The 13,681-nt window shown below is 39.7% G+C and overlaps 1 protein-coding gene across 1 annotated transcript; it reads right to left on the bottom strand.

Moving 5' to 3' along the window:
• Window positions 1-5,898: 5,898 nt before the first annotated feature.
• On the bottom strand, window positions 5,899-13,000 carry mbip (MAP3K12 binding inhibitory protein 1). Its single transcript, XM_056394501.1, has 9 exons — window positions 12,856-13,000; window positions 11,666-11,779; window positions 11,281-11,490; window positions 10,600-10,696; window positions 10,182-10,247; window positions 9,657-9,815; window positions 9,113-9,210; window positions 6,358-6,396; window positions 5,899-6,262 (listed from the first exon to the last, which is right to left on the bottom strand). The coding sequence occupies exons 1-9, from the start codon at window positions 12,973-12,975 to the stop codon at window positions 6,155-6,157; spliced, it is 1,011 nt and encodes a 336-aa protein (XP_056250476.1). The 5' UTR covers window positions 12,976-13,000; the 3' UTR covers window positions 5,899-6,154.
• Between the last annotated feature and the right edge of the window lie 681 nt (window positions 13,001-13,681).

The following is a 13,681-nucleotide window of genomic DNA, read 5'->3' as shown; positions in this document are numbered from 1 at the left end:
CTCTTCGCCACTGGTGTCAGCCCAGGATAATACTGCAGCCGTCCCCCCAGGAACAAAACAGGATCAGCACAATCCATTTTCTTTTTCTCTGCCAAAATGGAATAATTTCAAAGAGACAATCCCTGGTAGTCTCCAAAGCCCAGGAAAAATCAAAAGACACCCATTATGGCAAAAATCGTGAAAGAGGTGTTCCACCTTTCCCCTTGGCTTCGCCAAATACTATGCCCAGCTCTAACTAACAAGCACAGCCACAGATAGACAATGAAAGTGGATTGAAGAGCAAAGCTAGCAATCTCACAAAACAGAACACTAAAGTGACACATGAAAGATGCATGCACACAGACTGCAGATGAAGAAGCAGCGAGCGTAGTCCCCAGTATGGCCCCCTCATATTAGGCGCCACACTCAGATCTTTACATTCAAAATATGGTGGTTTTATCTATGAGTCCATACATCTGCAGCAATCCGAGCTCTATGGCAACCTGCCCTTTACAATCCTAATGACACTTCAGCAAAGTGTGGTGGCTGAGAGAGGGCGGGAGCTGGGAGGCTTTCCCTCAGAAAGAGCTGAGAGCATCTTATTGGGAAAAGGGGCTAAGAGTGTTGTTGTGATGCCTGACTCCATATTCTTGGGTCATAGATATTCAGGAACTTCACCTCCCTTTCCATTCTCTCTTCCTGTTGCCACAACACATCAGTCGGGACACAGCGTGTCCTATAGTCAGCCACCTGCAAATGAATGTAAGTGTAGAGACAGCGATGTGATGGGGCTCGAGCTTGATGGTTTGATGTGTAATAAAGACGGGGACGGGCAGGAAGACTCTTCTAAAGGTGCTACTACTGCACATTAAGGTGCAACAGAGATGATCAAACACTTACCTACAGCTTTTCTTTTGTACCTTCAAGAGAAATAACTCTTCACATATCTCTCAAGAACTTGGCATGAGACATCACATGATGTTTGAAACTCTGCTATGCACAGGTGCTTGAAGGACAATATCAGAGTAGTAGTCTATTATTGTACAGTGTGAATGAATGAAGAGTGATTGAGTGCAGTCCTCCACGCCACCTATATAAAGCAGAAGTATTGCAATGTGAGGGCCAGAGAGAGAGAGGGTGAGAGAGCTCTAGAGGCCTAAATGAGGAGAAGGGAAGTGGAAGTGTCCAGTAGGGGGTCTGGTGCTGTGGGAAAAGAGAGGGAGAGGGGGTTGGGGGGGGTGGGGGCTTGCTCTGTGCAGCGCCTGGGCCAATGCATGAGGGTTTGGGGCTAAGTGTCTCATCAGCATCCAGCTCAGGTGCTGCCAGGGCCCACGCACTAACTATGCCCTGACTTGATTGTAATTGCTTGAATTCAACTCCCGCTGCTCCCTCCTGGCAATATCACAGGCACATTTAACTCCAGAGAGCCTGGGGACCGTGCAGCAAGGCCACAGAGAGCAGCTGACTGCCTCTTATTGAAGCCTGTGGGCTGCAGGGGGATCCTCTCTTGTGCTGTCTGCTTTGTGGGGGAGGGTCACAGGTGCATGCACCCCTCCCCCCCTCTCCTCCTCTGGGTGTTTGTGAACATGAAACAAGTGCGACTGCATCGGATGTACTCCGACAGTGATGGCATGAGCATGACAGAGGTATTTTCTGTTTTAATGTCGCCTTATGGGAAATGAAAATTTGCCCCCTGGCTGTCTGGGGACAACTTGCTTCAAAAAGCTCTACAGTCTGTAAATTTTGAGCTTCTTCAAGCTAATCAACAGAAAAAAGTTATTCTTCAAAAGTGGAATTACTTTTTAAATTTTTCTCTGTGTTTTTTTTTAGAGTTATGAAAACCAAATGCTTTAACATCATCTTTAAAATCTTCACACACTCCAACCAAAAAATAAAGCAACCACTCCTGGCTCCTTTCAGCCTGTTTATCATGTCCAATTCAAAGCCAGAGTATGCACTTGATTGCTTCATTGCCACCTACAGTACTTTTATTTTACACACAGTCGCGAAAATCATTATCATGCTGTAGTTATGCTAATGTTTTGGGCGCTGAAAATTGCTCAAATCTGCTTTCAAAAGAAGGACAAAAACCCTTCAGATGCCAGAAATAATTGAATGAAAAACATGAGAACACCATCAACAACTTTACTGTAAGTTCATTTTGGTTTTCTCCCAGCAATGCATATGAATTTAGCCCCAAATCAGTTATAGAACATTCAAGCTTCCTACATTTGAGTCCCTTTGTTTGTGACATTTGTGACTGACAAGGGCATGAACAAAGTACTTCCCTCTTATGCTGACAAAAGCTCTGATTCAAAAACAAGATGCAAAATTACGAGCAGAAATAGATTTTCCAGTGGTGACACGTAATCTATGTCTCCCAATCGGCCAGCTTTGGAAACTGCAGCAGGGTTAACTTAAAAAAGTTAGCCTGTGGCGCTCCTCATCCTGTGATAATAGGCCTGCCTGTAATGAAGAACAGGCTTGTTGCCAACAGGTGGTCTCTTTAAAAGACCAGAGCCACAGCACTCAGGATGGTGAAAAAAAAAACTGCCATGGCAAAATGTGTCAGAATCTAATGTTCTGCAGAGTGAAAAGCCTGTTTTCTGTCTTTTGTTCCCAGCTAGAGATTCAGCCTTGTTCCTCATTGTTCAGGGCACAAACGAGCAACAGTCTTTTTTGACACGGAGCCACAGATGAATAAAGACTGGAGCTGACTAGTCACAGGAAAGAGCTTTCTTTTTGGAGGGCTTGGAGCCCATTAAGAGTTTGAGATATGAATGGATATGAATCCTCTCCTTCGACCCCACCAAAAAAATACAACTGGACCCATAGAAGACAAGGAACACCTCTGTGTCTTTTTACTGAGGTTCCCAAGGACATTACAAGAAATCAGGCGGAGGGAGGACTGATTGACAGGCGGGAATTACATAGAGTCAATGAGGAAGTGGCTCTTTGTTAATTTGAAAGGCTACACTATGCCCACCCAACCTTAGAGCACTAACCACTGACACTAATGTTGACATATTGACTTTGTATTCTTGACATAAGCTGTAGGAAAGAAGCCAGGTAATTACAGTGATTACAAACTGCATTATTGCAATATAAACTTTACATTGTAGTTAAATTCATTTTAGGAACCCGCACACATAATGTACTAATGTAATAAAGCAGACAGGATAAAGATAATGAGATATTTAGTGAGCCACTTCATGCAGACGCTCGTCAGCGCACTCGGCTCAATGGGCAGATGATGGGTGGATCCTGGCGAATGCAGCCCGCAAAATGCAACCTTTTGTCCAACTCCATAATCCATTTGTTACACTCAGACCAATTTGTTCTCATTAACCCTCATAAGGGGACTGTGTCTGAGACAAAAGCTCCTGCGGAACAATGAGAAAGCCCCCCACCCCCGCCCCACCCACATCCACATCGCCACAGCTCAAGTGCTCCCCTTCCCAGCACAGTGTGGCCCCTTGTTGCCCAGAAGGTTCCAGTCTGTGAGCAAGAGACAGGCCGAACAAGCGGGCTACACCTGAAAGAGGGGGTGAAAAAAAAAAAAGGAAAATTCCCCATTTCCGCGTTAAGAATGAAATATCTTCCAAAAAAAAACCCCCACAATACAACGTCTTCTATTATATTCAGGTCACTCCATCAATCAACTCTGAACAAAATCTTGACATGATGTACAAAGAGCAACTGCAGAGAAAAGGAAGGGGAGTTACAGTAATTTCCAGAGACGTGAGAAAGTTTCTGTTTGTCACACCTGTTGCAAAATTAATTTGAAAATGACATATATTATTGTATTTTATTGTATGAGAAACTGCACAGAATTAGTTGAGTGTTAAAGTACCTTCAACTTCCATCCAGTGGCTCCTACATATATAGTCTGTGTCTGTGCTTTTATTTCATCAGCCATGAACTGGTCAAGGTACCTGCATCAAAGCACCTCTTTCATTTGCAGTTAATCAGTTTATAAGAGTTTTCATTTTTAAAAAAAAAAAGGTGGATATGTCAGTGAGGAAGTTGTTACTCTCGTCTCCTCTCAGACAGTCGATGTAACCAAGTACATTTACTGAAGTACTATACTTTAGTACAATTTTGAAGTGCTTGTACTTTACTTGAGTATTCCCTTTGTTATGGTATCAATGATTTTCCTGGGAAATCTTATAAGTTTTACTCCACTAAATATATTTGACAGCTATACTGAGTAGTTATTGTTTAATGTTTATTTTCACAGGGACGAGCACATAGCATGAAACAATGCCACATACCACAGCTCCAACAGTCTGAGCTAGTTTGCAATGCAGGTTCCTAGAAGCGCCATTGAAGGATCTATTTGGGGTTAGTTAGTTGGTTTTGCTACATAGCCAACCTTTGCATTAGCAGCTGTTTACTTACCAGTTTTACCAAGAGCATGAACCATTGTTAAGGTAATAGGCCTTCAGAGCACTTATTTCTTAAGGGCAGACTGGAGGCTACACAGACTTGGTATCGAGATGAGAAGGTCGACTGGGGGCGGGGCTAGCTGGTTAGCATGCTAACTTCAGTAGAAGACAAGAAGTCATAGAAATATAAGCAAAACATGAGTAAGAATTAGATGAGTCATGACTTCATCACTAATCCTTCTTTAGAAACTGTTTGATCTTTAAAAATGATGCCATGGTTTAGGTTAAATATCTGTTAGGGGCCCAATGAGGAAAAATTATCCAATATCCAAAGGACTGCAGAAAAGTCCAAAAATATAAATACAAATTTGTGTCTTTTCTACTCCGTTAATCATCTAACGGCCCCCCAGACTAATCACGTGACGTTTTGGAGGGGCCCCGACCCCTTGGTTTGGAACCACTGGACTTAACTACCGAGCTGTAGATAAATCTAGTTCCACCTTGAGCAGCAATGAAAAACTGATTTATCAGTATTAATAATCAAATATTGTAATTTTTCTGCAGACCTCATAAGCTACTTTTATTTTTTTATACATTTTGCTGATAACACCTCTAGTTTTATTTAAGTAGGATTCTGAATGCAGGACTTTTACTTGTAATAGAGTATTTTTAAATTCTTGTATTAATACTTTTATTTTACTTCCAACACTACAGAAATAGAAAAACCCTTATTGTTCAAAGCAGTTTCAAGATACAGCAGAAGTCCTCCTAGTTTACTCATAAGAGAAAAAAACAAATGTTTGTATGTAATTATTGCTTCAGCCGCTTGCTCAGTTAAAGCAACGCAAAAGCCTTTTATAAACATGTCAGTGTCAAATGCGGTGGCGTCCCATTTAATGCTGGTTTGTTTGGTCTCCAATATGTTTTCCAAACAGAGTTGCAGTAATCAGGTCATTTGTTATAATGACAACCATTAGGGGTGATCATCGTCACACAGCAGTCAGGCAGATAAATTAGGTGCTCTCTCTCTCTCTCTATCTGATTCGTCTCAGTTACACACACGAACACAGAAATGAATGCACACACCTTCCCAGCTTTAAACATTAAAGATGAAAATGGTAAACATTCATGATGAATTAATTCTGAATCAAATGTATTTCCTGATCTTTTAAAGGTGTAGTTCATGATTGCCAGAAAATTAATCAACAACACTTGATTATTTTCATTTAAGATAGAATTATATGCAGCTATTCAAATGTAAGAAATTATGGTAAGTTAATAAACTGAGCATATCTGTGTTTTGAACTGTTGGTTGAACTAAACAAGACATTTGAAGATGTCACCAGGGGCTTTGGGAACTTTCCACTAATCACTTACATTTGATTACTGATCAATTATAAATAATGAAAATTATTAGTTGCATTTGTTAGTAATTATTAGTTTCTACCAATAAATGAACTGATTGCAGCCAGATTACACATTACATTTACCAGTTAAAGTATTAAAGTCATGATTAAATTACAAGTCTGAGTTTTCATGGCGGAAAAAATACCTTTATTCACAGAGCAATTACATTTCACTTAACTACAAAACTATTTAGAGGATGTATTATTCTGATATTCAATCATGGCCACAAAATGAAGCTGATATGAAAAGTTTTTCTCTTTTTAATCTCGCTGATGGTCAGAAAGGTCATAATGAGTGGCTGATGAATAGAGAAAGAAATGGAGGAAACAAGATGAATGCATTAACTAATGTATTGTGTTTGGAGCATCGGTTTGTGTTTGCTACAGCGGGCACTCTGTTCCATATCCAGGCCCAAATTCATTCACCCTCTTGAGCAGCGCTGCTTTCACTGCATTGATCTTCTCATCCAGCTCTGTCAGGCTGCAGCCCTGAAGGACAAAGTAAGAAAGTAGTGATCAAACGATCAAAACAGGTTAACCTCCACTCACAAAGCGCAGTGAAAGGAAACAAAAAAGCTACTAACCTGAGCAGGGGATGTCTTTGGTCGCTTGTGCAGGTGACTCTGCAAAAAAAAAAAAAAAAAAAGAAGCACACAAGTACACATTAGACTTTTTTAATTAGCAGAATTTCTGAACCAGCCTGAGCTTTAAGAAACATACTGAGGTACTTGTCTGTTTCCTTTCTTACTTCGCCTCAAGGACTGAAAAAGAATTTACTGAGAGACACGGACACAATTGAATGGAAAGGCATTTGTAAACCCAAAACTTAGGCTTGGAATTTCCTTGCGTCCACAGACTGAAATACAAAGAAGTGAACTTTTAAAAGCAAAGAGCCGCAAACAATTGCTAACAATTATGACAGGAATACAGCATATTTTCCCTTCAGCTTAAGGTTATTTTAAAAAAGGTATTTTGACAATAATTGGAAACAGCAAACATATGGAGAGAGATAAGTGGGGGTAACATCCGACAATGTCCTCGGTCAGAGTTGAACAGAGGTTCCATGGCGCGTGTTTTAGACTGCGCCAAGAAATATGTTTTTACATCACAACTTCAACTCTAAAACCTTGTGGAATTGTTTAGTTGTAAATTGCTGCATAATTTGTCAAGTAGCCTGCTTTGCTGTTCAGTGTTAAAATGTTGTTCCTGAAATCGTTGGCCAACTGTGTACAGCTCTTCAGCAAACACCAAACTACAGTATTTTCACATATCGCAAAAGAAAAAAAGAGGAGAAAAAAAAAGAGTGGTACTCCGAATATAAAAGACCCCATCATTTTATTCAAAGACACTCAACATCTTTTGCACTGCTCACACAAACATGCAGTGAGTCAAAAGCAGATGGAAAGCAGCAGACTCACAGAAGCAGCATGCTGTGCTGAGAAATACCAGTGTGAAGAGACATGCAGTATCTCAAGCACACTTACTCAGATAACTAAACACACGCTGGACAGACTCCTTCAAGATGGGAAATTAGAGTCTGTGTGACTCTGCTCAAGCCTGTCGGGTTGAATATGAAGTCCAATAAATTACTGCCATCTTCTGAGTCTGCACTTCTCTAAAAAGCATGGCGTAGTGAAAAGTCGTCTTTTCTCGAGTGAGCTGTCTGCAGTGACCTAAACGTTAAAGTAAATGTAACCAAACGCGCTGCATTTTTGATTCAAATCAACTTAAGTGTAACTCAAGGAGGGAAACGTGTTGAAGTATCTGGACATATCAGGGGAAACTCCTTGTTTCATTTTGAAATGATTTTTCCTACAGCACACTGATATTCTACCTTCCAATTTAGGCATCATACACATTAAATGCAGCAGCTGGTGGAGAGCGTGTGAAATGGACCAACTTAAAATACTCTTTCCTACCGATACCAGACTGTTTAGTTCTTTCTGAACTAAACAAACCCAAGGATAAGAAATACATGAAGCAGTATCTGTGCAAAGCAAACGATAAACTGCAGCAGAACCCAGTGAAACAAAGCTGCTACAGATTTTCCTTTTTTTTCCCATTTCACATCATATTATTACTTCATTTCTCATCGTCATTCACTGTCGAAGATATCCTAAAATTACGGCTGGAGGAACAGTGTGCAATTTCTCTGTTGTATATTTGCAGGTTCATATCCCAGCAGTGATGTATCCAGCATAGCCAAACTTCCTTATGTTGCACACTTCGGTTTGTTGTGAATTAAACCTGAAACCAGCGACTGCCCCCTTGACTCAAGATTCAAAAGTCGCTGAGTGGTGCCACCTAGCCAGCTCAAGAAAAGTTAAACTAGTTTTGATTCCACTGAGGAAAAGGAAGCACGGTGGTTTTCTATTCCAACTCAACTATGTAAAAGTACTTCAACACAAAATGGAGGAGAAGCTGACTGACAAGTTCAGCGCTTCCCCAATTCTCTATGATAGAACTTGAACAAGCTACTGGGACTTGAATATTAAAAAACAATGCTTTGAAACACATCACTTGCTGTCTTTGTGCGCCAGTACTTTGGCAATAGAAGAAAATAACCGCCCAATCAGAGCAGAGTACTTAAAGTGCCAAAAGTTAAACACGCCTGCAAGCTTCAGGCTCATGTGAGGCAAGAGGGAACCTGCTAGTTTGAGTACATGAATGGGTGAACAGGGAGGTGTAACTAAATGTGCTCAGGGAGGAGTTTCTGTTGGTGAAACTCCTCTTTGTCAGGTGAAATGTAGCACCTGTTGTCCGTTTGTATCAGGGGAGGAACATGGTTGTCTACACCTCAACAAGCTGAGAGAGGTTGGCAATAGCAGGGCCTTAAGTATTCGTTTGGAGAATTGGCTAAAATTGGCTCCAACTCCAAATATCATCATATGATGACATGTTGCTCATGATAATAATATGTGATGTACAGTTGATTCTGTGATACCTGCTACATTGAAGACTATCATCTATAATAAAATCACGATGCCCATAACTCAACAGGAAACTCTAAAACGTCAAAATAATGGTTCAAAAAGCAGATATCACTATAATAACTATATTTTGTTTCTGAACTAAAAAGCAGAATAATTAACTGATGTAAAAAGAGCAATTGTTCCAGAGTGGACATGTCTGGAGTGAATGAGGAATACATCAATGACTCTTGTAGCTTTAACCTGATCGGACATATCCTGTGGGTTGGTTAAAGAATACAATGTACCCATCTACAAAATGTCAAAATTACACCATTACTTCTCCAAACTTGTATGACCTGTGTGGTTATGCTGAGTAATAAAGTCTTCAGTGCTTTTTGTTTGTCTGTTTCAAAGCCAGAGGACTCACTGTGGACTGAAAATACTCGGGTGAGAGTCCTTCCAATTCCAGGATACGGTCCTCCAGCTTCTTCAGTCTGTGGTAGACACTCAATGGGACCGGGCCCGCTGAGGAATAAAAACACTTGTTGAGCAGCCTGAATATTGATCATCTTACATGACAAATTCTACAAACATAGGGCGAGGACTGTGACTAACGCACGTGAATGAGTGTAACAAAAGAAGCACGGTCATAATAAATCATTGGTTAGTTCAAACTGGCATGTAACATTGTTTATATCAAGTAAAAACTAAACAAATGGTTTATTTTTAAATACTGGCTTCTTATCTTATGAACCATCCCGGCCAAGTTATACTTTGTAATGCCTTCATAATTACATTTCATCTATTTTGTAATGGTAAATTTATATAATTTCTTTTTCTGAAAAAGGCAAATATTTCTGTTTAACTGGAAATGAACTCCTGTTTCCAGTGTTGCACTTAAACATTACAGACCAAATGAAACACACTGATTTTAAAACAGTCAAACTTTTGTGTCTTTGTGCTTCTCTGACCTGTCGGGAGCTTCAGGTGAGTCTCGATGTTGTGAAGTCGTTCTTCTATGGCTGCATTTCCACAGTGTCTTGCCATTGGCCCCCTCTGCTGCTCCCCGCCCTCTCCTTGGCCTCCCCCACCCCGAGTTTGGGGCCCGTAAGTGTTTACCACCCGCGTAACTAGCCAGTCGAAGAACATAACACATGAACACAAACTGTAACCCAATACTGACCAGACAACATGTCTTCAGCACTTCTTTTTCATTATTTCTATCGCCAAGTTGACCCAGAAACAGATTTTTGCCATTATACATGTAATGCATTTGAATTTAGTTGTATTAATTAAATGTGAACATTACAAATAAACAACATTTCATGTTAAGCAAATTAAATTCTTTCCTTCAAGAATTTGAAGGATTATGCATCTGTGATTTTTTTTTTTAAATAATAGTGTGTAATTTCAAAAATGATGGTTGCAGTTCTTAAGATTAAGCTGTTAAGAAATGTCACATTTACATTTGTGGCAAATATTTATTATTTTCTTACCTTTCACATGACTTTTAAAACCTGGATAAGGAGTGAATACTGCATCTGTTCTGGCACAGCTGTTTTCTAAAGAGGAGAAAATGAAACCGCAATTAGAACGTTATGTCAAAAATGGATATAAAAAAGATTTGAAAGAATGATGTATATATCCCACTCAAATGCTATTACCATCCGTGTGTCCTGATTTCTATAACTGGTGTCTCATACAGGCTTTGAATTAAAAAAAGACCCTCTTTCTGATGTTTTTCTCGACTAAGCTGGTTGTGTTTTGAGGCCGAGTGTGTTACCTACTTCAGCCCCACTCTTGGAGCAGTTCAGCCTGACCTCTCGCCTGTGGAAATCAGCTCTCTCCGAAACATTGGCAATCTGTGTGCAGGCTCCCTCTCCACCCTGCCCCCAACCTCTCTCCCATTCTCACCCTGATTGCAGTCGATCACGTTGCAGAACTCGCGCACATTGTTTTCATTGATCTCCATCTGCTTGCGTTCCATAAATGCAGATATTCTTCGCTCAATCTAGGGTTACAAAGGAGAAATGACACAGACAATAAGATACAACGGTGTGATGAGCTATTGATAGGTGTAAAGAATGCAATAAAGTTTTTTGCCTACTTAATGTTAACAATCTGCACACAGCATGCAGCAATTTACATTACATGGGATGAAAATTGTAGAAGGAAATTAATCCAGGTAGCCAAATAAGTTGAATTGCTTGCCATCATCACATGATGGAATATGAATACTGTTTGCTTGGCTACCAAAATAAATGCACAACAGAATGGGGCCTCTTGTCATTCATCCACATGCAATCTCAGAGTAATGAGCATCCACTTCATAATCCATCAAGGGCCTGGCCCTCTCTCAAAGCCCTCCAGCAATGTGGTCTGTTCTACCCGACCACAGCACTAAAGGACCCCTTATTCTCTGCCGAACTCGGCTTATCGGGTCTCCATCAAGCATTTGCTTCACTGCGGCACGTCATGTGCACATCCTCGGGAGCAATTACTTATGATTATTCATTTGCTTGACAGAGTAAAGAGGGCTCTAAAAATGTCACTGCCGGAACAGCTGATAGATCTGCTGACTGATCTGAGACCAACCTCTGATTTCCCGGCTCTTATCTGCACCATGACGTCATCAGCCGCCGTCTTGCCTTCTGTAGCCTCTGAGCTTGGAGGAAGGTGCTCAGACAGTGCAGCCATCTGCTCTATGAGTGAAGATGAGGTGACCGCATCATCTGATGTGTTGTCCTTTGTAGATAATCGTTCAGTATCAGCATCCACTAGTGTCTTTAAGCTTTCTGAAACAGTCTAAATACACAAAAAACTCATGTTGGGTTGTGTCAAAAAACAATAATATATTTTAAGAATGGAAAAAAGGTATGAAAACATTAACCTTGTGCCATCTTAAATTAATTAAAAATATTTAAAATTGTGCCATTTAACCAATATTAACTGGAAATAATTAGCTGTGTTGCCACTTTACCTGTAATTTAGTGATATGCTCCTGCAAACAGCTGTAAACATTAGCCGCTGAAGATGGAGGATTCACAGCATCAGTGTTGACTTCTATTCTCAAAGCAGCAACATCTAATTTGAGCTTAATTTGAAAAACACAAAGAAAGGGAAGTGACATTACTGTACAGCTGATGGAGTTTCTTACATGTAATAACTTGGTCTCAATATAATGTACACATTTGTCAGGTAATTGTGAGTTACTTAGTTGATCAGTTGATTACTTAAACATTATTTAGCAACTATTTTGATAATGAATTAATCATTTAATCACCTCTGAAGAAAAAGTGGACATGGTTTGCTGGGGCGAGCCTCTTTGAATGCAGCATCAAGCAGCAAGTATTTTCTTCTTGTGTCATAATAAATTTAATATCTTTGGTTTGTGGGCAATTTGAAGACATCTTAATACGGCTCTGGGAACGTATGATGAAAATTTTTGAACACTATTTTATAAGAAATATTATTTATCATGTAGTTCATGTAATCTTTATTTGAAGCACTAATTGTAAAACAGTGATGCGATGCCACTACAACAATGCTACTATCAGTAAAGTTATATGGTAGTTTTAGTTATGCATGTATGCAGTAAATGTAGTTCATGTACAGGATGAATGTGCAGCAGGTTTATACATTTTAAAACTGCAGAAATGCATGTGAACGGTGCTGATACTGGGGATGTTTTTAATACATGTGTAAGTTATTTTTGCTTTACAAGCCAAAGGGCAGGATCTCATATGTACCGAAGCAAAGCGTGCTACAATGTGAAAATTAATAATATAGTTCAAATATTAGCCACAGGTCGCAACAATAAGAGCTGCTATGGAGTGGTAATAACGATAAAAACAAAAAAAGGATATATGTTTGCTTAAACTCGTGCTACGGACTTGCTAGTTGAGCCATGTGCATACCTGTGAGCCGTTTAAAAATAAAATTGAATCGTTTAACGCTGGCATAAACTCAAGCTCAGTTACTTTTCTACTTAAACTTAATTGTCAAAACTCCATCGGTGTGTTGAATGACAATAAATGAACGGAGGAGTCAGCTAAGCAGCTCTGCTAACACACCCGGTTGCTAAAAACATTAGCATGTAGCTAGCTAACAACACGGACTAAAAGAAGAACCGTCACTCGGGGCAACGTGGTTCAAACAGCTTCAACCAACCTCTTTTCCGAAGTTTGCTAGCAGCTTCAGTAACACACAAATGCAGTCCGTGTAGCTGGACATCTCACTGGACTCATTAAGAAGAGTGTGATGTCCACTCAGCTTCATTGTCTCCGCCATTGCTGCTCAACGCTTACAGAATACTGCCCGCTGATTGGTCAGAATGAGGCAGCGGTGTGTGCGTAGAAGATGAGGTAGAGAGAGAGCGCGAGCACGCACACACGCGCAGATGCACGCGCATGCGCTCGCGCACGCACACAGTCCTTGATAAGGGAGTAGTAGAATAGAATAATGGTGGAAGATATGATCCTTAGACAGAAGTACTAACACCACACTGTAAAATTATTGTCTGTTACAAATATCAGTATTGCATTTAAAATGTTACTTAAGTAAAAAATATGTAAACCCTATGTATACTCAGGAAAATGTACTAAAAGTAAAAGTACTCATAATGCAGAAAAATAAAAACATTTTGCTTGAAAAATTACTGAAATTATTATTAATGGTTATAGCAGCATTTTACTTTTGTAGTTGGTTGAGATGAGTCATTTTAACTATTTTATGTAGGCTAAGGCTGCAACTAAATATTTATTTTTATATATCCTGATTAATTAACTGATTGTTTGGATTGTTTTGTAAAAATTCAGAAAATAGTGAGAAGTACCCATCACAATTAAAAAGTAGTTGCAAATTGATTTTCTGTCAATTAACTAATCATTTTAGCTCTACTTGTAGGCCCTATGTACTGTTGGTTAGTTTAATCCATAATAAAGCATCATTATTTTATCAGTTATTCATGGAAAAATCTTAATTTCTAAAGTAACTA

This window comes from Seriola aureovittata, chromosome 13 (assembly GCF_021018895.1).
Source record: "Seriola aureovittata isolate HTS-2021-v1 ecotype China chromosome 13, ASM2101889v1, whole genome shotgun sequence".
In the NCBI taxonomy this organism is placed as follows: Eukaryota; Metazoa; Chordata; class Actinopteri; order Carangiformes; family Carangidae; genus Seriola; species Seriola aureovittata.
The sequence above is the reverse complement of the archived record's forward strand: the minus strand, read 5'-3'. Positions and strand labels throughout refer to the sequence as shown.